Source organism: Elephas maximus, chromosome 23 (genome assembly GCF_024166365.1).
Source record: "Elephas maximus indicus isolate mEleMax1 chromosome 23, mEleMax1 primary haplotype, whole genome shotgun sequence".
NCBI lineage: Eukaryota > Metazoa > Chordata > Mammalia > Proboscidea > Elephantidae > Elephas > Elephas maximus.
The window spans coordinates 63609829-63629702 of NC_064841.1; the positions used below are offsets into that span (position 1 = coordinate 63609829).

Below are 19874 nucleotides of genomic sequence, written 5' to 3' on the forward strand. Positions count from 1 at the left end.
AACAGAATGTACGGTGATGAGCGGGGCTCTTCAGAGAACCTGAGCCCTGATGTTATTTGCCTTGATGTTCTTTGACCAGGAAGCCAGATATTTCTGTAGGCACGTAGTTCACAGGTTTATCAAGGGGCACTTCCTGCTTCTATCAGGAGGAATCTAAAGAAAGAATAAAGGACCTCTCTATTTTAACATTTTAATGGAAGTATAAGGAGTGTGACATAGAGATATTTGTGGGTGGCCTACAGAAAGAATGCAATTGTCTGAAAACTATTGTTATAGTATTGGTTAAATGTGAGAAATGCCATAAAATGAAGAGGCCCAAATATATAGACACTTAAGATGATCAAGCTAATTGAAAATTGTGATTAAGGCAACATATCCAGCCCTACTATTAGTCCAAACTGCAAGTTTGTGCAAATTAGAAAAAGCCACCATTTTCTCCATTTCCTCAACACACTTTATTGATGCTTCCCAGAAACTTGTCATAATACATATACAGATAGACAATGTCCATGAACGCATATGGCAGCCCCTAGAGTTGTACAAATAGACAATGTCCATGAATGCACACGACACCCCCTAGAGTTGTACAAATAGACAATGTCCATGAATGCATGCGACACCCCTTAGAGTTGTACAAATAGACAATGCCCATGAATGCACATGGCAGCCCTACCAAAAAAAAAAAACCTGTTGCCAGCAAGTTGATTACAACTCATTGTGACCCTATAGGACAGGGTAGAACTGCCCCAAATGGTTTCCAAGGCTGTAATCTTTACAGAAGCAGACTGCCTCACCTTTCTTCTGTGGAGCGGCTATTGCGTTTGAGCTGCCAACGTTTCAGTTAGCATCTGGGCATTTAACCAATGCAACACAAGGGCTCCTTATGGCAGTCCCTAGAATTATACAAATAGACAATGTCCATGAATGCACATGGTGCCCCCTAGAGTTGTCCAGTGCACACCTGCCCAACCAGCACAACTGTGGAGTTTGGTGGCCTTGTGTGGAAATGAATTCAAGGTATCAAATAATTTGTTGTCTTTATTTGTCTATCCCTTGCCTCCAAGTGGATATATATTGTTAGTTTAATTATATCTAAAGTGCCCAGGATTAAACATAATTTGGGAGAAAGAAGAAAATAAGATGAATAAGGTTAGTTCCAAGGTTAGTTCAAGATGCATCCCTTGAGGACGTAACACTTATTGGTGGCCCATAGGTTTGGCTCTGAGATCTCTCAAAGCCAATGCAACGTGTTCAGTTCTCAAGGTCACATAATGACTGTCTGTGGCCTTTAACCAGAGGGTGACATGGAGATATGTGTGTCTTCCTAGACAAAAGGTTTGAATAACTAAGGTCACGGAGCTTGATTCTGAGAGCTGGAAGAGCTCAGAAGCACAAGTTAATAACGTTTCAAATTTCCTAAAGAGTAAACAACCTTCTTTTTGCTTAGTTTGCATAGAATTAAGTGTAAAGACCCTCAACGAGATGAACTGACACAGTGGCTGAAATAACGGGCTCAAACATACCTACTATTGTGAGAATGGCACAGGACTGAGCCCTGTTTCGTTCTGTTATACACGGGCTTGCTATGAGTAGGAAGCAACTCCATGGCACCTAACAACAACAAATTTAAGAGGTTACCAAAAAAGAGAAAAGAAAGGAACTGTCTGCCAGGACAGACACAGAATTATTTAAACAACAGAGGGACTTTTTCCCCACATGAGATTGTGCTAGCAGTGGGGGCAGGGAGGCCAATCAACCTCAGATTGCCTTGAGTCTTAGAACCCTAGACGAGCCACGTGGCCGAAGGAGTGCCAGGCCTGCGGGAGGCTGAGGGAGACCAGGAGGAGGGCACCAGGAACCTCCTTCCTGGGCTTGGCTGGTGTTCTGCTTTGCAAATGAGGAAACATCACAAAGAGCAGAGTCACTGCAAGGTGGCGACATGAAAACCAGCCATTTATCTACACTTTTCACGTTAGTGTCCCGTGCTAAAGACATTGGGTGGAGGCCCAGCCCTCATCACGATCATTCTAGAACAGGACAAACTGCAGCCCTGGAAGAGCCGATTTTCCAAGCCGCTTGCTCTAGCTATCCCCCAGAACTCCTGTCAAACCTGCACGATCATCAGGAATCTCATTTCTAGAAATACTATTTAGACTTTGCAGTCAGGGTCAGAAGGAGGGGAGAGGGAGGTTAGAAATGAATGAAACCTCCAAATCGCATGGGAATCACTGTTTTATCGAATCCTAAGGAGCATGTCCATGTCACGCGTGCGCACGTGTTTATCAATTCTGCTTCCTCATTTCTAGAGAAGACATACGCATTTCTTGTGAACACAAGGCACCCCAAGATAAGAAGACAGATAGAGCAAGGGATGGATATGGTGATATCCTCAGTGATTGGAGAGAGCTACCGACTTCAGGTGAGCATTAGCCTGTCTGAATCCAAGGCTGTTAAACCACATAGGGGTGTCCCTGCGTGGTGCAAACTGTTAATGTGCTTGGATGCTAACTGAAAGGTTGGCAGTTCAAGTACAACCAGAGGCACCTCGGGAGAAAGGCCTGATGATCTACTTCTGAAAAACCAGCCATTGAGAATCCTACGGAGCACAGCTCTACTCTGACATGCATGGGGTCGCCATGAGTTGGCGCCAACTCAGCGGCAACTGGTCTTTATCACATAGAAAAGGGCCTGGGCGTTTGATTCAAGAACTGAGTCCTGAGAGCCTTCAGTGAGCTATCTCCAGGCACTTCAGTTCTCCGTTGCTTCACTATTGCCACCAATAAATGCCTTAGTTCTTGGCAGCTTATTAGAAATGGGTTAAGGAGAAATATCATTTTGACCAAGCAGTTCAGCATTCTTAGGTGGAATGTGATACAAATGCAAAGGCTAAAAAAAAAAAAAAAAAATCAAGGAAACAGTGAAAAAATCTATCAGGGTGAAAGAGAAATAAGGAGTATGATGGTGTTGGACATTGGGCCATTGTTAATTCTGTAACGTCAATGTCATAGTTACACCCGTGGAATTAATTATGTATTTCTCTCTTGTTCAGTTTGATTTTCAAGAGGCAGTGAAGAATTTTTTTCCTCCAGGAAATGAAGTGGTTAATGGAGAAAATCTGAGCTTTGCCTATGAATTCAAAGCCGATGCGCTGTTTGATTTCTTCTACTGGTTTGGCTTCAGCAATTCCACTGTAAAAGTGAACGGGAAAGTGCTGAATTTGTCCAGTACAAGTCCAGAGAAGAAGGAGACCATTAAATTATTTCTGGAAAAGATGAGTGAACCTTTAATTCGAAGGAGCAGTTTCTCTGACCGAAAGTTTAGTGTAACTTCCAGAGGTATGTTCAAAATTCTGCAGTATGTGTGGGCAAAGTAGATAAATCAAAGGGTAGAATGATGTGACGGGAGATGTTGTTGTTGTTGTGTGCCGTCAAGTCAATCCCGACTCATAGCCACCCCATTCGACAAAGTAGAACTGCCCCATAGCATTTCCTAGGCTGTAATCTTTATGGAAGCAGATCGCCAGGTCTCTCTCCCGTGGAGCCACTGATGGGTTTGAATCACTAATCTTTTAGTTAGCAGCTGAGCATTGGAACCAGAGGAGAGTGAGTCAAATGAGAAGTCAAGGCCTATTGATGAAAGGGAAATATAATAGCATGTAATTCAGGAAATAAGAAGTGGGAAATGCTTCCTACCGAAAACAAATACAGTGACTTCTCCTTTTTGGCTCCTTTAAGTTTGCTGACAACAGGGGCAGTGGCGGTTCAATTTTAGAATTCACGCCTTCTATGCGGGAAACCCAGGTTCGATTCCCCACCAGTGCACCTCACGTGCAGCCACCACCCATCTGTTGGTGAAGGCTTGTGTGTTGCTAGGATACTGAAGAGGTTTCAGCAGAGCTTCCAGACTAAGACAGACTAGGAAGAAGGACCTGGCGATCTACTTTTGAAAATTAGTCAGTGAAAATCGTATGGATCACGATGTCCCCGTCTGCAGCCAATCATGGGGATGTCCCGGTCTGCAGCCAACCACGGGGATGTCCCGGTCTGCAGCCAATCACGGGGATGTCCCAGTCTGCAGCCAATCATGGGGATGTCCCCCTCTGCAGCCATCCGTGGGGATGACCTCCTCTGCAGCCAAACCAGTCAGCCTTTGGTTCTGTTGTGCGCGGGGTTACCATGAATCAGGAGTAACTAAGGCCAAGTTTTCTAACGTAACAGTTCTATGGTGCAGCACTACCCGATATAAAATTAAATAAATATTAATGCTTATTCAACTATTAGTAACAGTAATTTAAATATTATTAAAGAGTGTTGCTTTCCTGATGTGCCTATTCCGGGCAACAGAATGTTCACTGAAATTATCAGTTGGGGGAGGGGTCTACACGGTTGAGCTATCTACCTTTAACAAAACAGTGAAAACTGTGAGAGCCGGATGACAGAACTGCCTTGTTTTTCTGGATCTGTAAGTTTTCTGCCTTTGGGGGCAGTCTTATCACTTTTCTGTCGCTTGTTTCAGTGGAAAGTGTCTGTGTTTTCCTTCTCTGACAGGTTTCTGCCTTACACAAGCTCCGGCTTTTGCAGGTTTTACTGTATTTGGAAGGATTGTCAAGATTTTTTAAGGCCACACAAGAATAACTCCAGAATGTTTCATATACCCATTGCTGACCAGTCAATTCTGACTCATTGAGACCCTACAGGACAGGGTAGAACTGCCCCATAGGCTGGAAATTTTTACAGAAACAGACTGCCACGTTTTTGTCCCACTGAGCAGCTGGTGGATTCAAACCACCGATGTTTTGGCTAGCAGCCAAGCTCATTAACCACTGTACCACCAGCGCTCCAATTAAGTCTCTCTAGACTTTTTTTTAGACTTAACTGTCTTCTGCCAGCCCGTTCTTTCTGCTCCACGCTAGTCTGGCCTGGAAAACAGCTTCATTAAATCAAGACTCTTGTTGCTGATTGCAAAAACCACTGGTCTCTATGAACATAGAGTTTTTGAAATCCCTGTGGAGCACAGTTCGACTCATGGATAGAAACCCTTATGGAGCACAGTTCTACTCTGATGCACCTGGGGTTGAAACGGGTTGGGGTTGACTCAGTGCCAACTGGTATCAGGCACGCAGAGCCAGCACGCAGCCTTGGAGGGGCACAGAGCCACCAAGTCCGCTGGTACGGTCCCCGCTGAATCAGTTATCTCAGCTCTGTTCCCTTCTCCCCACCTGACTTCTGCCCTAGGTATCTATTCTGCAGAGGTGGGCCTTCTGGACATCCAGTTAGAAAGAGTCCATGCAACGCATACACAAACCCACCCCAGCCCACGGGAAATCTCGGCACCTATGTCCTGCCATCCTAGTCACCTCATCCTGGCAAACAAACAGCAACATGTTTCTGGTTAGCCTTTGAGTTTTCTGAGAAAGCCAAGATTCTCTATTGGTTATTAAAATTATTCTGCTTTATGTTAAAGTGTTAAAGGCATTTTTTGCAGTGATGGAAATAACACATGCCTTGTTCACTGTGTTTTAGGTTCAATAGATGATGTTTTTAACTGCAATCTGTCACCCAGATCATCTCTCACGGAGCCTCTTTTGGCAGAATTACCATTTCCAAGTCTTCTCGAAGCTGAGGAGACACCCAACCAGTTTGTCTGATTGAGTTTCACTTACACTGAAGAACTGGGCCAGGATGGAAGGTGGAGGGGACAAAAAGACATGGGGGCTGGTTCTCCCATCTGCTGGTCAATCTCTCCTCTCTTCTCCTTGGCTCTATGGCGGGTCCATGAGTGTGATGTCCAATGCAGTTGACTCTTGAATTGTGTGGTGACCAGGAAGGAGGGTCTTTGGTCCATGGCCTGTGACGGTGTCCTGGTCTTTCAACCCTTCCCCAAAGAGACAGAGGAGCAGCACAGTCCTGTCACCTGGATATTTTGCTTAGTGTCCTGGTATCTTGGGAATTTTCTGGGCAATCTTTGTGGGGGTAGTCTGACTTGAGGGTGGACCGATGGGTTTGGCCTTCTGCTTGTGAATTCTTGTCTGAGCCCAAATCCAGGAAGCGTGGGGTCAGCACCGCTGGTCTCTTCTCAACCTGGCTGGGCAAGAAGCCGTTGACCTCTTTCGTTGGGAGGCGAGTATGCTTTTCATCCTGCCTATAGGAAGGCCTTATGGGAAGCAGTCACGGTAAGGGCCACTGGAGGGTTGCCAGGCTAATAGGATGGTAACAGTGCCACCGCCTGTCTGAAATTTGAGCTCTCCTGGCCTCTCTCTCAACAAAGTGGCCCATGTACAATGAGGCCAGGTGATAAGGTACCAAACAATGACAGGGGAAGGATAACGGATATTCAGTGTTCTCCTTGCTAAAAGCACATTATGTCAGTTGGGTATTTCAGATGAGCTCTTAGGAATCATAATACTAAAAGCAAAAGGGAAGGAAGTTACCGCATTACCGTAATACATTGTTACATCAATACATTTTTCACCTCGTAGCTACAATGGAATTCTTCAAAAGGGAAGGAAAATCCTGTCTATATATAAAAACCTGCATGAATGAATCACTACATACGCTTATTAACGAGGAAGACTTATGGGTCCTGAGCATATTTTTCTATCCCTTTTTAAAAAGTATCCCTGTATTATGCATTTCGATAACACTACTCGTTGTCCCTTCGTTTATATTTGAGACGTCATGTACTACTTTGTACAATTAGAACTTTTCTTAGTGTTCAACATAGAATTGATTAAAGTTGCCACCGAGTGTGCGTGCCTCCTTTCCATCATGGTTTGTGGGTTATACGTTTGCCTTGTAACCTGACTAAATTAGGATAAGAATTGCAGTTTTTTTCACAGCCTGAGAAGAAAGATCCTTTTGAAGAGCAGAGCTCTGATGTATTTGGAGAAAAGAAACAAGATTTGATATTGATCTTTCAGAAAAGAAAAAAGGGATGCTACTTAATAACAGAAGATAAATATTTGTTATTCAATTCAGTAAAAAAGGAAGAGTGTTCACAATAAAATAAGTTTTAGACCAATGCAAACAAACTACTGCCCATCAAATATCTAATGCTTCCCAAAGGAAATGGTAGAAACTCTATTCACAAAAATTGACCCCAAAAAAGACTTTATTTTACAAATAGATGAATTGAGAAAAACCATAGTAATCACCCCACGAATAGACCAAAAACCTAGAAGGTTTCTTTCATCATTAAAAACTTTTTTTTTCGGGTCAACTCTCTAGACCAGGGCATTTACTCATTCGGTATTCATTCACCAAAGTTTTATTGATTGCCTGTAAGGAATACACTGTGCTAGTGCTAAGAGCAAAGATTTTATTAGCAAACATCACAAAGAAGTCATACTGGGCAATCTTTAAAATTGATGAAAAGTCTATGGGGACAGATCTTTCTAGGTAAAGAAGACCTCAATCTGGGTATAAATCTGGTAACTATGGTCTAACCCAGTTGCTGTTGAGTCGATTCCGCCTCATGGCAACTCCATGTGTTTCACAGTAGAACTATGCTCTGTAGGGTTTTCAATGGCTGATTTTTTTAGAAGTAGCTTGCCAGGTCTTTTTTCCGTGGCACCTCTGGGTGAACTCGAACCTCCAGCCTTTCCATTAGCAGCCGAGTACTTAACCATTTGCACCAACCAGGAACTAATACAGATATTATAACCATTTAAGATCCATAGAAATCTATAGGACAACAGTGATCTAAGCAATTCATTCATTCACTCAATGATTCATTCATTTAACAAATACTGTTGAGTGGCTACTATGTGCCCAGCACTGACTTGGATGCTGGTATATAAAGATGGTTAAAACATGGCCTTGCTTTCAAGGAGCTTTCAGCCTTACAAAAGAAGAAAGGTATATAAGAAAATAACAGTAAAATCAGTGCTATGAATGAAGTTCAAAAAGGAAAAATGTCTAAGACGCTTATGAACTTGTTTTGGAGATAAGATCAGTAAAATACAACTGTAAAATTTAGTTTTCAAACAAGTATGTAAGGGTTGACTTAGCCAAGTGAGTTTTTGCTCTTAATGAAATGGTCACCTTGGAGGCTATTAACTTGTTCCAATAAGAATGCACATCCTGAAATTATCTACAGAACGAGAGAATTTTCTTTTTTTCTCGATGACCTCATAGTGATAGTTTTATTTTGGCTAAAAGAGAGCATTGCCCAACTTGACTGCATACCTTAATTATCAGTTTGAATTTCTTTTTACTGTTTCAAATACCCAATCTACCCTCAGAGAACAAAGTTATGCTCCTATTTAAGAAATTCAAAAGAATGTGGGCCAGTTTCTGGAGGGAGTTTCTAAGGAATTTAAAAAATGCTATGGTAGCATCATTAGAATAGACAATTACTTTGAAGAAGAGGACCTTCTCTTGGATTTATAATAGCTGGTATGTTGTTGATGTTGTCAGGTGCCGTTGATTCTGTTCCGACGCACAGCAACCCCATGTGTAACAGAACGAAATGCTGCCCGGTCCCGCACCATCCTTACAATTGTAGGTATGTTTGAGCCCATGGTTGTAGCCGCTGTGTCAATCCATCTCTTTGGAGGTCTTCCTCTTTTTCACTCACTGTCTACTTTACCAATCATGATGTCTTTCTCCAGGGATTGGTCCCTTCTGATAATGTATCCAAAGTAAGAGAGATGAAGTCTCGCCATCCTGGCATCTAAGGAGCATTCTGACTGTACTTCTTCCAAGAAGTGCCGGTATAAGACATTTAAAATGAGTGTTCATGCTTAATATTCACAAGGCATTGGGAATTACTCAATGATTGGTCCAGTCAGCTTAGTTCTTAAGAGTTCAGAGAAGAGAAAAATACAAGAACCAGGGTGAGCAGGGGTGGACCAGGAGGTACGTCTGACAGATCGACAAGGTTTTGACAGAGGCAACAGGCTGAACTTGTAGTTACGTTTTTATTTGGATGAAACACAAGTGAGTTCGGTGAGCGGCAAGTAGAAGCAAAGTTTAGAATTTATCCCATTAAACTGAACTATCCTAATAAAATAAAGAATGTCATAGAATTCTCTCTTCTGGAATTTTAAATAAGAGCATATTGACCATTCTTAGACTACTTCACCAGTTAGTTAGTGGCAGGTATGAGCTGGATGACCTCAGGAAAACCCGAATCCATCCCAGGAATTGCGACGATGTTTTAAGAGCTACATCAATCAGTTAAAACAAAAAATAAGGGAGGAAGAGCAACATCCAAATAGAACAACCGAGCCAGAAAAACTTCCCTCGGTCCCTTCAGATCCTAAAGAGCAGGCATCATTGTCGTCGTTGTTAGTTACCATGGAGTCAGCTCTAACTCATGGTCACCTTACATACAACAGAACTAAACGTCGCCTGGTCCTGCGCCATCTTCACGATCATTGGTAGGTTCGAGTCCATTGTTGTGGCTACTGCGTCAATCTGTCTCATTGACCGTGTTCCTCATTTTCGTTGCCCCTCTACTTTACCTAACATGATGTCCTTTTTTAGTGACTGGTCTTCCCTGATGATTTGTCCAAAGTAATTGAGTCAAAGTCTCACCATCCTGGCTTCTAAGGAACATCACTGTGGTTCGTCTGTGACTTCTTCCAGGGTTTGGAGGCAGCCACCTGTTTGTTAATTCTTTTACACATCCTTGGTTGGCTTCTTTTTTCAATTTTTCCAACAACTATTTCCTATTCTCCTGCTTGCTCAGTGGATGACCTGGTCTCTCACAATATCTGGAGTAGTGCTTCTCAAGCTTAAATGAGCCTTGGAGTCACCGGGAGATTGTGGAAATGTAGATTCTCGTTCATTAAGTGGATCTGGAGTCAGACCAAGATTCTGCATGTCTAAAATCTCTAATGTTGATGCTGCTGGTCCTGGACCACAAGCAAGGCTCTAGATCTGCGCAGCCTGATCTTTATGGATCACCCGGGGATCTTGTTAGAAATGCAGACTCTCGGGCCCCACCGGGATAACTGAATCAGAATCCACGTTCTCACAAGATGCCCAGGTGCTGGTGTGTACACTAAGCTTGAGAAGCAGTACTTCAGTATATCTGTCTTCTCCAGGCCTGCATCCTATCTGCTCCCTCCTGGAGCTTCAAGCTCTCTCTCCACCTACTCCTTCCCCTTGGCCTATGAACTTGCCAAGTCTCTCCCATTTTAAATAATGAAGTCCCCAAGTGGTGCAACCAGTTAGGTGCTTCATTACTAACTGAAAGGTTGGCAGTTCGAGCCCACCCAGAGCTGCCAATCTGTTTCCACAATAGGGTCTCCACTAGTCAGAAGTGATTTGGCAACAATTGTTTGTTTTTTTCACAGGACCCTCTTTTCTCTTCCAGCATTAAGCCTTCTCCACAGCCCAAATCTGAGGGTTCCACACTGTCTGCTCCCCCTCACTTCCTGCTCCTGTCTCTACTACTTCACATCACATTACCTACCTACGTATGTATTTATGTGTGTGTGTGTGTCGAATGAAAGCTTTTGTAATAATTTTCATTCAAAATTGTCAACATTTAAACCGTTCAATACAACTCTTCTCAATTGTTTTTGATCAATTCATAACTCTGAGAAAGGCATATTGTAACCTAGATGGTTTAATGTCTGAGCGACTACTTTATTTTGGCAAGATGATGTGGAACCTGGCTATTCCTTCTTATTCTAGAAGGAGCCCCAAATTTACTTGAACTTCCATCCTGGCCCCTTCACTCAGTTGCTTAACTTCCTCAGTGAATCCACTTCACACTAGGGTGAAGTCCAAGCTTCCTAGCACGTCCTGCGGGGCCTCCCTCTCCAGCAGTTTCTCAAGTCTCCCCTACCCCCTCAATCTTTACAACGTGTCAGTACCAAACCACTCAGGATCTCTGGAGAACAGTCAACTTAAAGGTTGTCTGCATTCTTTACATACCTCACGCTGTGCCCTCCCGCTGGGTTGGCCTTGTGGCACCTCTCCTTCTTGGTGTTCTGGAGGATGTAATTATCTTAGAAATTAATAGAGAGATACTCAGGTTTGACCTGCATGAACTCGTTCAGTTTACTGCAAGGTAGACAAAAACCAAACCAAACCCGCTGCTGTCGAGTCAACCCCAACTCACAGCGACCCCACAGGACAGAGTAGAACTGCCCCACAGGGCTTCCAAGGCTGCAATCTTTATGGAAGAAGACTGCCACATCTTTCTACTGTGGAGCAGCTGGTGGGTTCGAACCACTGACCCTTTGGTTAGCACCCAAGGGCTTTAATCACTCTGCCATCAGGGCTCCTGTGTAAGACCTCACAACATTCATTTAGAACCTGAGAATCAGAATTAACAACTACAATTACAAGGTTAGTTCAACAGGTAGGAATCCAGATCTTTAGACTTCAGGCTTTTACCTTCAACAAGAGGCCTTGGGAAGAAGGCTTGACTACAGCTAGAACTCAGCGGAGGTCCCTGGTAGCTAGGGTCGGAGGCTGTCTGCTGTGGACAGAGTCTCAGCAGGCTCTTGGTGCTTGCCTCTGCCTTCTCTCAGTGAGTGAGCAGAAATTTAGGGTTTTGTGTGAATTTGCCTTGTGCAAACCTGCTGCAAAGGATCTCTTTAAAGTGTTAAAAAGCAAAGACGTCACTCTGAGGACTAAGGTGCACCTGGTATTTTCAGTCCTCTCAGACAAAAGTGAAAGCTGGACAATGAATAAGGAAGACTGAAGAAGAATTGATTCATTTGAATTATGGTGTTGACAAAAAAATATTGACTATACCATGGACTGCCAGAAGAATGAACAAGTCTATCTTGGAAGAAGTACAGCCTGAATGCTCCTTAGAAGTGAGGATGGAGAGACTTCATCTTCCATACTTTGGACATGTTATCAGGAGGGACCAGTCACTGGAAAAGGACATCACGCTTGGTAAAGTAGAAGGTCGGCGGAAAAGAGGAAGACCTTCAAGGAGATGGATTGACGCAGTGGCTGCAACAATGGGCTCAAGCATGACAACAATTTTGAGGATAGCGCAGGACAGGGCAGTGTTTTGTTCTGTTGTACATTGGGTCTCTGTGAGCCAGAACCAACTCGATGGCATCTAACAACACGTGAATTTGTCATCTTGGCTCCACATGACGAGGGCCAGGGTGACATCAAAGACTAGTATGTCTTTTCTCCAAGGTCAAAGAATAGCCAAGTGGCACATCTTTTCTTCCAGGCTAGAGATTAAGGAGGTTGTTTAGACTTATGTCTCAAGGCTAGTTTACAAGATTAACTATGTTATATCTTCTATTAGCACACCATGCCAGATCACAGTCAACTTAAAGGCTGTTTATATTCTTCACATGCTTCTATGTCTATTATGGATTGAATTATAACCCCCCAAAATATGTGTTGTAAATCCTAACCTCTATGCCTGTGGTTATAATTCCATTCGGAAATGGGTTGTCTTTGTTAGGTTAATGAGGTAGGATTAGTGCAGGTTGTATCTTGAGTCACTCTCTTCTGAGATGTAAAAGAGATTCAACAAGCGAGCAAAGAAGAGATGGGGTAAGGTAGATGCCAAGACATATGAAGATCTATGAGGAAGCAGGAAGCAGAAGCTGAAGAGACAAGGACCTTCCTCCAGACCAAGAGAGAGAGAAAGCCTTCCCCTAGAACCAGCACCCGGAATTCAGACTTCTAGCCTCCTAAACCAGGAGAAAATAAATTTCTGTTTGTTAAAGCCAGCCATTTGCGGTACTTCTGTTAGAGAAGCACTAGATAACTAAGACAATTAATAAAGAATGCCTGCCTTGAGGATTGTGCTGTTTTAAAATCTATCTACATGGGATCGAATTGACAACAGCAACTCGAAAGGTTAGATAGGAAGCTTAGAGGGCAGCGAGTTTATGTTAAAGGATGAAATAATTCAGAAAAGGAGGGTGGGAATGATTGTACAAATTGAAGAATGTACTCAGTGTCACTGAATCGTACATGTGGAGATTGTTGGTGTGTGTTCTGCTGTGTATATTTTCAACAACCACAAAAAATGAAGATCAGAAGAGCAATAAGAGAGCAATACCTCTGATTTGTGTGGCTTTAAAATGAATATAGCATCCTCGGAGTTACCAATCTTTACAGCCCGGTGAGGCGAGGGGGTACTAGTATATTCATCTTACATAGATGAGGAAACTGGGGCTGGTACAAGTATCTGATTTACCCTAAAGGTCCTAGGCAGAGAGCGACAGCAATCTTCTGGTTCTCCAGTGGGTGCTACCCCGCCAATTCACAGCTTGCAAAAGATTAGACAAATGTCAGATGTTATTAAGAATTCACTTTTGAAATTCTATATACTCACTGCTCTATTTTAAAAATATATTTCTCTAAAATGTTGCTACACTTATTAGCTCTCCCATTTCCAGACAGTTATCTGTTATTGGGTGCTGCTTTCTTAATTTAGACGTCACTACTCAATCCTAATTTAGAATTCATTCCTTTTAATAGCCTTGAGAGAAGTCTGTGACTTCTAACGCATTCCACCATTCACCGTTTCAAAATTCGAGTCTCAAACGTGCTATATTCCTTCTGCTGTATGGGTAGACTCCACCCTCAGAAAATTCTAGGTTAGCTCTTCATTTTAAAGAAATTCCTTGGATATATATTTGGATCTTTACTTTGATGCCAATTCTGTCTCCTTTGATAAATGCCTTTCTTACACTTCTCTGTTCACCTAAGGCCCTAAGGCCCTGTGTTAGAATAACTTTTTAAGGATAAGGACTTGTTCTAAATCGTTTTTCGATCATGTTGTCAGCAGTCTCCGAGGTGTACTTACTGTTTTCTCTGTGCACCCAAGGGAGTGATAGCTATATCCTAACTGGGAGGCATTCAGTAGTTATTAAATACCTATTATGTATGTTAACCAAAAGGAAACCCTGGTGGTGTAGTGGTTAAGAGCTACAGCTGCTAACCAAAAGGTCGGCAGTTCGAATCCACCACGCGCTCCTTGGAAATGCTATGGGGCGGTTCTACTCTGTCCTACAGGGTTGCTATGAGTCGAAATTGAAGGCAATAGGTTTGGTTTTCGGTATGTATATGTCAAATGAGGAGCCCTGGTGGCACTATGGTTAAGCACTTGGCTGCTAACTAAAAGGTCAGCGGTTTGAATCCACCCAGCAGCTCTGGGGGGGAAAGACCTGGTGATCTCCTGTAGAGATTACAGCCTAGGAAACCCTATGGGGCGGTTCTACTCTGTTCTATAGGGTTGCTATGAGTCAGAATGGACTCTACAGCACAGAATAACAGCGGCAACAGGTGTCAAATGGGGAGTCACTGGGTGGTGCAAAAGGTTAACGTGCTGGGACGCTAACTGAAAGGTTGTTAGTTCAGGTCCACCCAGCGGTGGCTCAGAAGAAAAGCCTGGTACTTCCTCAAAACCAGCCACTGAAAACTCTGTGGAGCACAGTCTTCCTCTGACGCACGCGGGGTCGTGGAGCACAGTTTTCCTCTGACGCACGCGGGGTCGTCCTGAGCCGGAGTCAACTCCACGGCAACCGGTATGGATCAAGTTACCAGGCAACTGCCAAGAATATGAGGTTAAAAGACCCTCCACATCCTGGGAAAACACTTTGTAGCATTCATGGGGATGGAAAGACAGGTCAGTCTACGGAAGTAAACAGCAATTCAGTCCACACTGGCAATATAATAGGGTGGGGGGCAGAACGGAGCCCGGGGCAAAGAAAGAAAGAAAGAAAAAACCCGTTGCCATCCAGTCCGAATCAACTCACAGCGACCCTGTAGGCCAGAGTAGAACCGCCCCATAGAGTTTCCAAGGAGCACCTGGTGGACTTAAACTGCCGACCTTTTGGTTAGCAGCCATAGCACTTAACCACTGCGCCACCAGGGTTTCCGGTGAAAAGAAAGGCTTGGCAAACTTCTTTGCCCACTGCTATCACCAAGCCCACTCTTCCCTCTCCCACCCGTTCCTAATTTCCCTACCGAGATGACACCTTTGATGGCATGAAACCAACACAGAAACTCTTATGACAGTTTTACTTACATTACTTGCCATCATATCCTCTTGCAAAGATACAACTTTGCCCACATTTGCTTAAGCTAAGTGGAGGAAAACTGGAAGCTGAGGATGACAATACTACTTTCTTTCCAAATCTACTCGCTTTTATAAATACATCTCCTTGCTTTCCACACGCCCACTCCCCTGTCCACCTAGCTAAGCCCAGTGCGCAGGCACACACTCGCCCCCGGCCTGGATGCGCAGACCGGAACCTGCGTCTCCATGGCGACGCGTCACAAAGTGGCCATGTGCGCACGCGCGCTGGCCGCAGCCCTGAGCCGAACTGGAGCAAGGGGCCCCCGCGGCTGCCTACAGGGCAAGAATGGCACAGCTTGGGCCCGAGGCTCCGTGCCCCTTTCAATGCCGCCAGAAGATCCAGCCAAGTAAGACCATCCAGTCAGCCGGGGGAGGGGGTGTTTCCTGGAGAGGGGGCACTTCAGTCTTTAAGGATGGTTGCCCTCCTCTTATGGGTCGTGCACAATTAATTAAGGGACAGCCTGGGAGTCAGGGAGAATGAGAGGGTGTTTATGACCCTGCCCCTTGCTAGACCTTTGCCCTACATGCTGCCAAGCCCTGCCTCCCTAAAACATCTTTTTGTTTTTAACACCCCCAGGAAATGCCTGGCTAGGAGGGAGCAGGAAAAGGGAACCCCGGTGGCACAATGGTTAAGCGCTCAGCTGCTGACTGAAAAGGTTGGCTTTTGGAACCCACCCAGAGGCTCCGCAGGAGAAAGACCAGTTGATCTGTAGAGATTACAGCCTAGGAAACCCTATGGAGCAGTTCTACTCTGCCACAAGGGGCCGCAATGAGTCGGGATTAACTAGAGGGCACCTAACAGCAACAACAGTGCCCTTCTTGAAGAACAGGACCAAAGGCAGAAAAGGTGGGGAAGCTCTGATAGGGTTAGGCCAGCTGGAGTCCTGGTCTCCCTGCCTGATCTGGGAAACAGCAGAGAAATGGGGCAGCTGCAGAATACAGGGAAAAGCCCTACCCCCTTCCTCAGGGGGTCTGCCAGGACACGGTCTCCCCACCTGGCTGTAGCAGAGGCTGGAGGCGCTGTCTCTTCTAATCTGGGCTGATTTTACATCTGTCTCTTCTAATCTGGCCTGATTTTTCTTTAAAAGGGTTTTGTATTTAACAGACGCAGTGCTTTAATACTAGTTCTGAATGCCAATGCAGCAGGTTTCTGAATTCTTTTTGGGACCGTGAAAGGGAGAACAACCCTAGCTGTCACGCTAGTTGCCTGATTACTGTGCAGTCAGCTCCGCCCTTGCCTTTCCAATGGCAATAACACCCCATTGCAGGTATCTGGGTGGGTTACTGCGGTTCCACAGCTACGGAGCAGCAAGGAATTGTCCAACTGCAAATTCCTGAGAATTGCGGTCCTGTGAGAATGAATGGAATGCATATTTTCATTCCATTCATTACTTTTAAGTTAAGAACAGAATATGAAAATAATTAGTACAAAGTACTTACAATACGCCCTTTCTGAGCTTCTGTTGATGGTGGTAGCACAATTTGGAAAAGCAGAGTGGTGATGGTTGAACGACATGATAGATGTAATTAATGTCACAGAACTATATACGCAAAAATTGTTGAATTGGCCAATGTTTTATTTTTTTTTTCTTATGACAGTAAAAAATAAAAAAAAATTTTTTTTTAAGTAGAATGAAAAAGATCAATTTCTGTATTATGTGAAGGTAGACAAGAGAACCAAACCAAAAAACCAAACCCATAGCTCTCTAGTCTATTCTGATTCACAGTGGCCGCATGGGACAGAGTAGAACTACCTCATGGGGTTTTCTTGGTTGTAATCTTTAAAGAAGGAGATGGCTAGGCCTTTCTTCTGCAGCACCCCTGGGTGGATTCGAACTACCAACATTTAGGTTGGTAGTCAAACACAAACCGTTTGAATCACACAGGTGCCTAGCAGGAGAGACAGAGGGGAGAAAGAATTTCTTGCTGTATGCCCTGACTACACTCCTTTTGAATTTCATTCTCACTTTCCGGTCACTCTTTCTTCATTTCTTTCACTGTTTCCTCTTCCCCTGCTCTTCCCGAAAATGTTGGAGTCCTTCAAGATTTATCCTTCTTGGTTTACATCCTCTATGTGAGTGACCACATCACATCCCAGGGCCACGTAAAGGTGCTAATGATTCTCTGATCTTTATGCTTAACTCTGACTTTTCTCCTACATTTCAAACGAAAATACCCAGCTGTCTACCAGAGAGTTCCATTTGGATGTCACAGAAGGGTCTCTAACTCAGCATGTCCACAGTTACAGTCCTTGTCCCTTTAAGCCTTCCAGACTTTGTGAGCTCAGTTAGGAGGCTCCCAGCTGCTCAGATTAGGATGGAAGGCAGCTTCTTGAACGTCTTAATCTGAACACCAGATCTCATTAATTCTACCTCCAAAATTCCCTTCCCCTGAGAGAACTCAAGACTCCCCCCTCCAAAATGAAATATGTGTCCAATCACCTTCATGAACAAATTCCTCCTTTGCCATGAGACCAGAATAACTGGATAGTGCCTGGCTACCATTACTGAGTGTTTAGATGAAGGATTTTACAGCAAAATTCTGATCAAAAGGGAGGAAATGTGAAACAGAATTTCAAATTCTCATGGAATTCAGACTTCCTGGAGCCATTGAGGCCAGATGACTCCTCTGAAATTATTACCCTGAGGAAATCTTTAAACCCTGAAACAAAACTATCCCCTGAAGTCATCTTTGAACCAAATAGTACTTTAGTCTAATTATAAAAGAACATCTACATAAAATTAAATGTATATTAGACCACTGCAACCATTTCAGGAGGTATCACATGATCAAGACCAATGGTACTGAAGGAAGAAGTCCAAGCTGCACTAAAGACACTGGAAAAAAACAAGGCTCCAGGAATTAATGGAATACCAATTCAGATGTTTCCATAAACGGTTGGAGTGCTGGAAGTGTTCACTTGTCTATGCCAAGAAATTTGGAAGACAGCTACCTGGTCAACAGACTGGAAGAGATCCATATATGTGCCTATTCCAAAGAAAGGTGCTCCAACTGAATGCAGAAATAATCAAACAATATCATTAATATCACACGCAAGTAACATTTTGCTGAACAGTGGCTGCAGCAGTACATCAATAGGGAATTGCCAGAAATTCAAGCTGGATTCAGAAGAGGACACAGAATGAGAAACATCATTGCTGATGTCAGATGACTCTTGGCTGGAAGCAGAGAATGCCAGAAACATGTTTACCTGTGTTTTATTGAGTATACAAAGGCATTTGACTGTGTAAATCATAATAAATTATGGATAACATGATGAAGAATGAGAATTCCAGAACACTTAATTGTGCTCATGAGGAACTTGTACATAGACCAAGAGGCAAGCAGTCATTCAAACAGAACAAGGGAATACTGTGTGCATCAGGGTTGTATCCTTGCACCATACTTATTCAATCTGTATGCTGAGCAAATAATCTGAGAAGCTGCACTATATAAAGAAGAATGTGGCATCAGGATTGGAGGAAGACCCATTAACAACCTGAGATATGCAGATGACACAACCTTGCCTGCTGAAAGTAAAGAGGATTTGAAGCACTTACTGATAAATATCAAAGGCCACAGCACTCAGTATGGATTACACCTCAACATAAAGAAAACCAAAATCCTCACAACTGGACCAATAAGCAACATCATGATGAAATGATTGAAGTTGTCAAGGATTTCATTTTACTTGGATCCACAACCAATACCCATGGAAGCAGCAGTCAAGAAATCAGATGATGTATTGCACTGGGTAAATCTGCTGCAAAAGACTTCTTTCAAGTGTTAAAAAGCAAAGATGTCACTTTGAAGACTAAAGTGTGCCTGACCCAAGCCGTGGTATTTTCAATTGCCTTATATGCATGTGAAAGCTGGACAATGAATAAGGATGACCAAAGGAGAATTGATGCCTCTGAATTATGGTGTTGGCAAAGAATATTGAATATATCACGATTGTCAGAAGAACAAACAAATCTGTCTTGGAAGAAGTACCGTCAGAATGCTCCTTAGAAGCAAGGATGGCAAAATTTCATCTTACATACTTTGGACATGTTATTAAAAAAAAAATGTTATTAGGAGGGACAAATCCCAGAACACTTAATTGTGCTCATGAGGAACCTGTACGTAGATCAAGAGGCACTTGTTCGGACAGAACAAGGGGATACTGAGTGGTTTAAAGTCAGGAAAGGTGTGCGTCAGGGCTGTATTCTTTCACCATACCTATTCAATCTGTACGCTGAGCAAAGAATCTGAGAAGCTGGACTATACGAATAAGAACAGGGCATCAGGATTGGAGGAAGACTCATTAACAACCTGCATTATGCAGATGACACAACCTTGGTTGCTGAAAGTGAAGAGGACTTGAAGCACTTACTACTGAAGATCAAAGACCACAGCCTTCAGTATGGATTACATCTAGACATAAAGAAAACAAAAATCCTCACAACTGGACCAAAGACCAACATCATGAAAACGGAGGAAAGATAGAAGTTGTCAAGGATCTCGTTTCACTTGGATCCACATTCAACATCCATGGAAGCAGCAGTCAAGAAATCAAACGACGCATTGCATTGGGCAAATCTGCTGCAAAAGACCTTTTTAAAGTGTTGAAAAGCAAAGAGGTCATCTTGAAGACTAAGGTGTGCCTGAAAAGCCACAGTATTTTCATTCGTATCATATTTTTTTTTTTATCATATGTATGTGAAAGCTGGACAGTGAATAAGGAAGACCGAAGGAGAATTGATGACTTTGAATTGTGGCACTGGCAAAGAATATTGAGTATACAAAGGACTGCCAAAAGAATGAACAAATCTGTCTTGGAAGAAGTACAACCAGAATGCTCCTTA

At 43.4% G+C, this 19874-nt stretch overlaps 2 protein-coding genes across 5 annotated transcripts in view; both read left to right on the plus strand.

Annotated features, from left to right (window-relative positions):
- The window catches only part of MEDAG (mesenteric estrogen dependent adipogenesis), a 28512-nt gene extending 18775 nt beyond the window's left edge, over positions 1-9737 (plus strand). The window contains exons 3-5 of the mRNA XM_049867700.1: positions 2307-2419; positions 3050-3335; positions 5523-9737. Coding sequence (XP_049723657.1) covers positions 2307-2419; positions 3050-3335; positions 5523-5647 — 524 coding nt within the window. The 3' untranslated portion in view covers positions 5648-9737. The remainder of the gene's footprint in view (positions 1-2306; positions 2420-3049; positions 3336-5522) is intronic.
- Positions 9738-9786: 49 nt separating this feature from the next.
- TEX26 (testis expressed 26) overlaps positions 9787-19874 on the plus strand; it is a 63353-nt gene continuing 53265 nt past the window's right edge. Inside the window, exons 1-2 of one of the 4 annotated variants that reach the window (XM_049867701.1) lie at positions 9787-10426; positions 14307-14574. In XM_049867701.1, the coding sequence (XP_049723658.1) occupies positions 14508-14574 (67 nt within the window). In that variant the 5' untranslated portion in view covers positions 9787-10426; positions 14307-14507. Of the gene's footprint in view, positions 10427-14212; positions 14575-15293; positions 15375-19874 lie in introns of those variants that run through there. The other 3 variants (XM_049867705.1, XM_049867702.1, XM_049867703.1) reach the window with 3 other exon arrangements.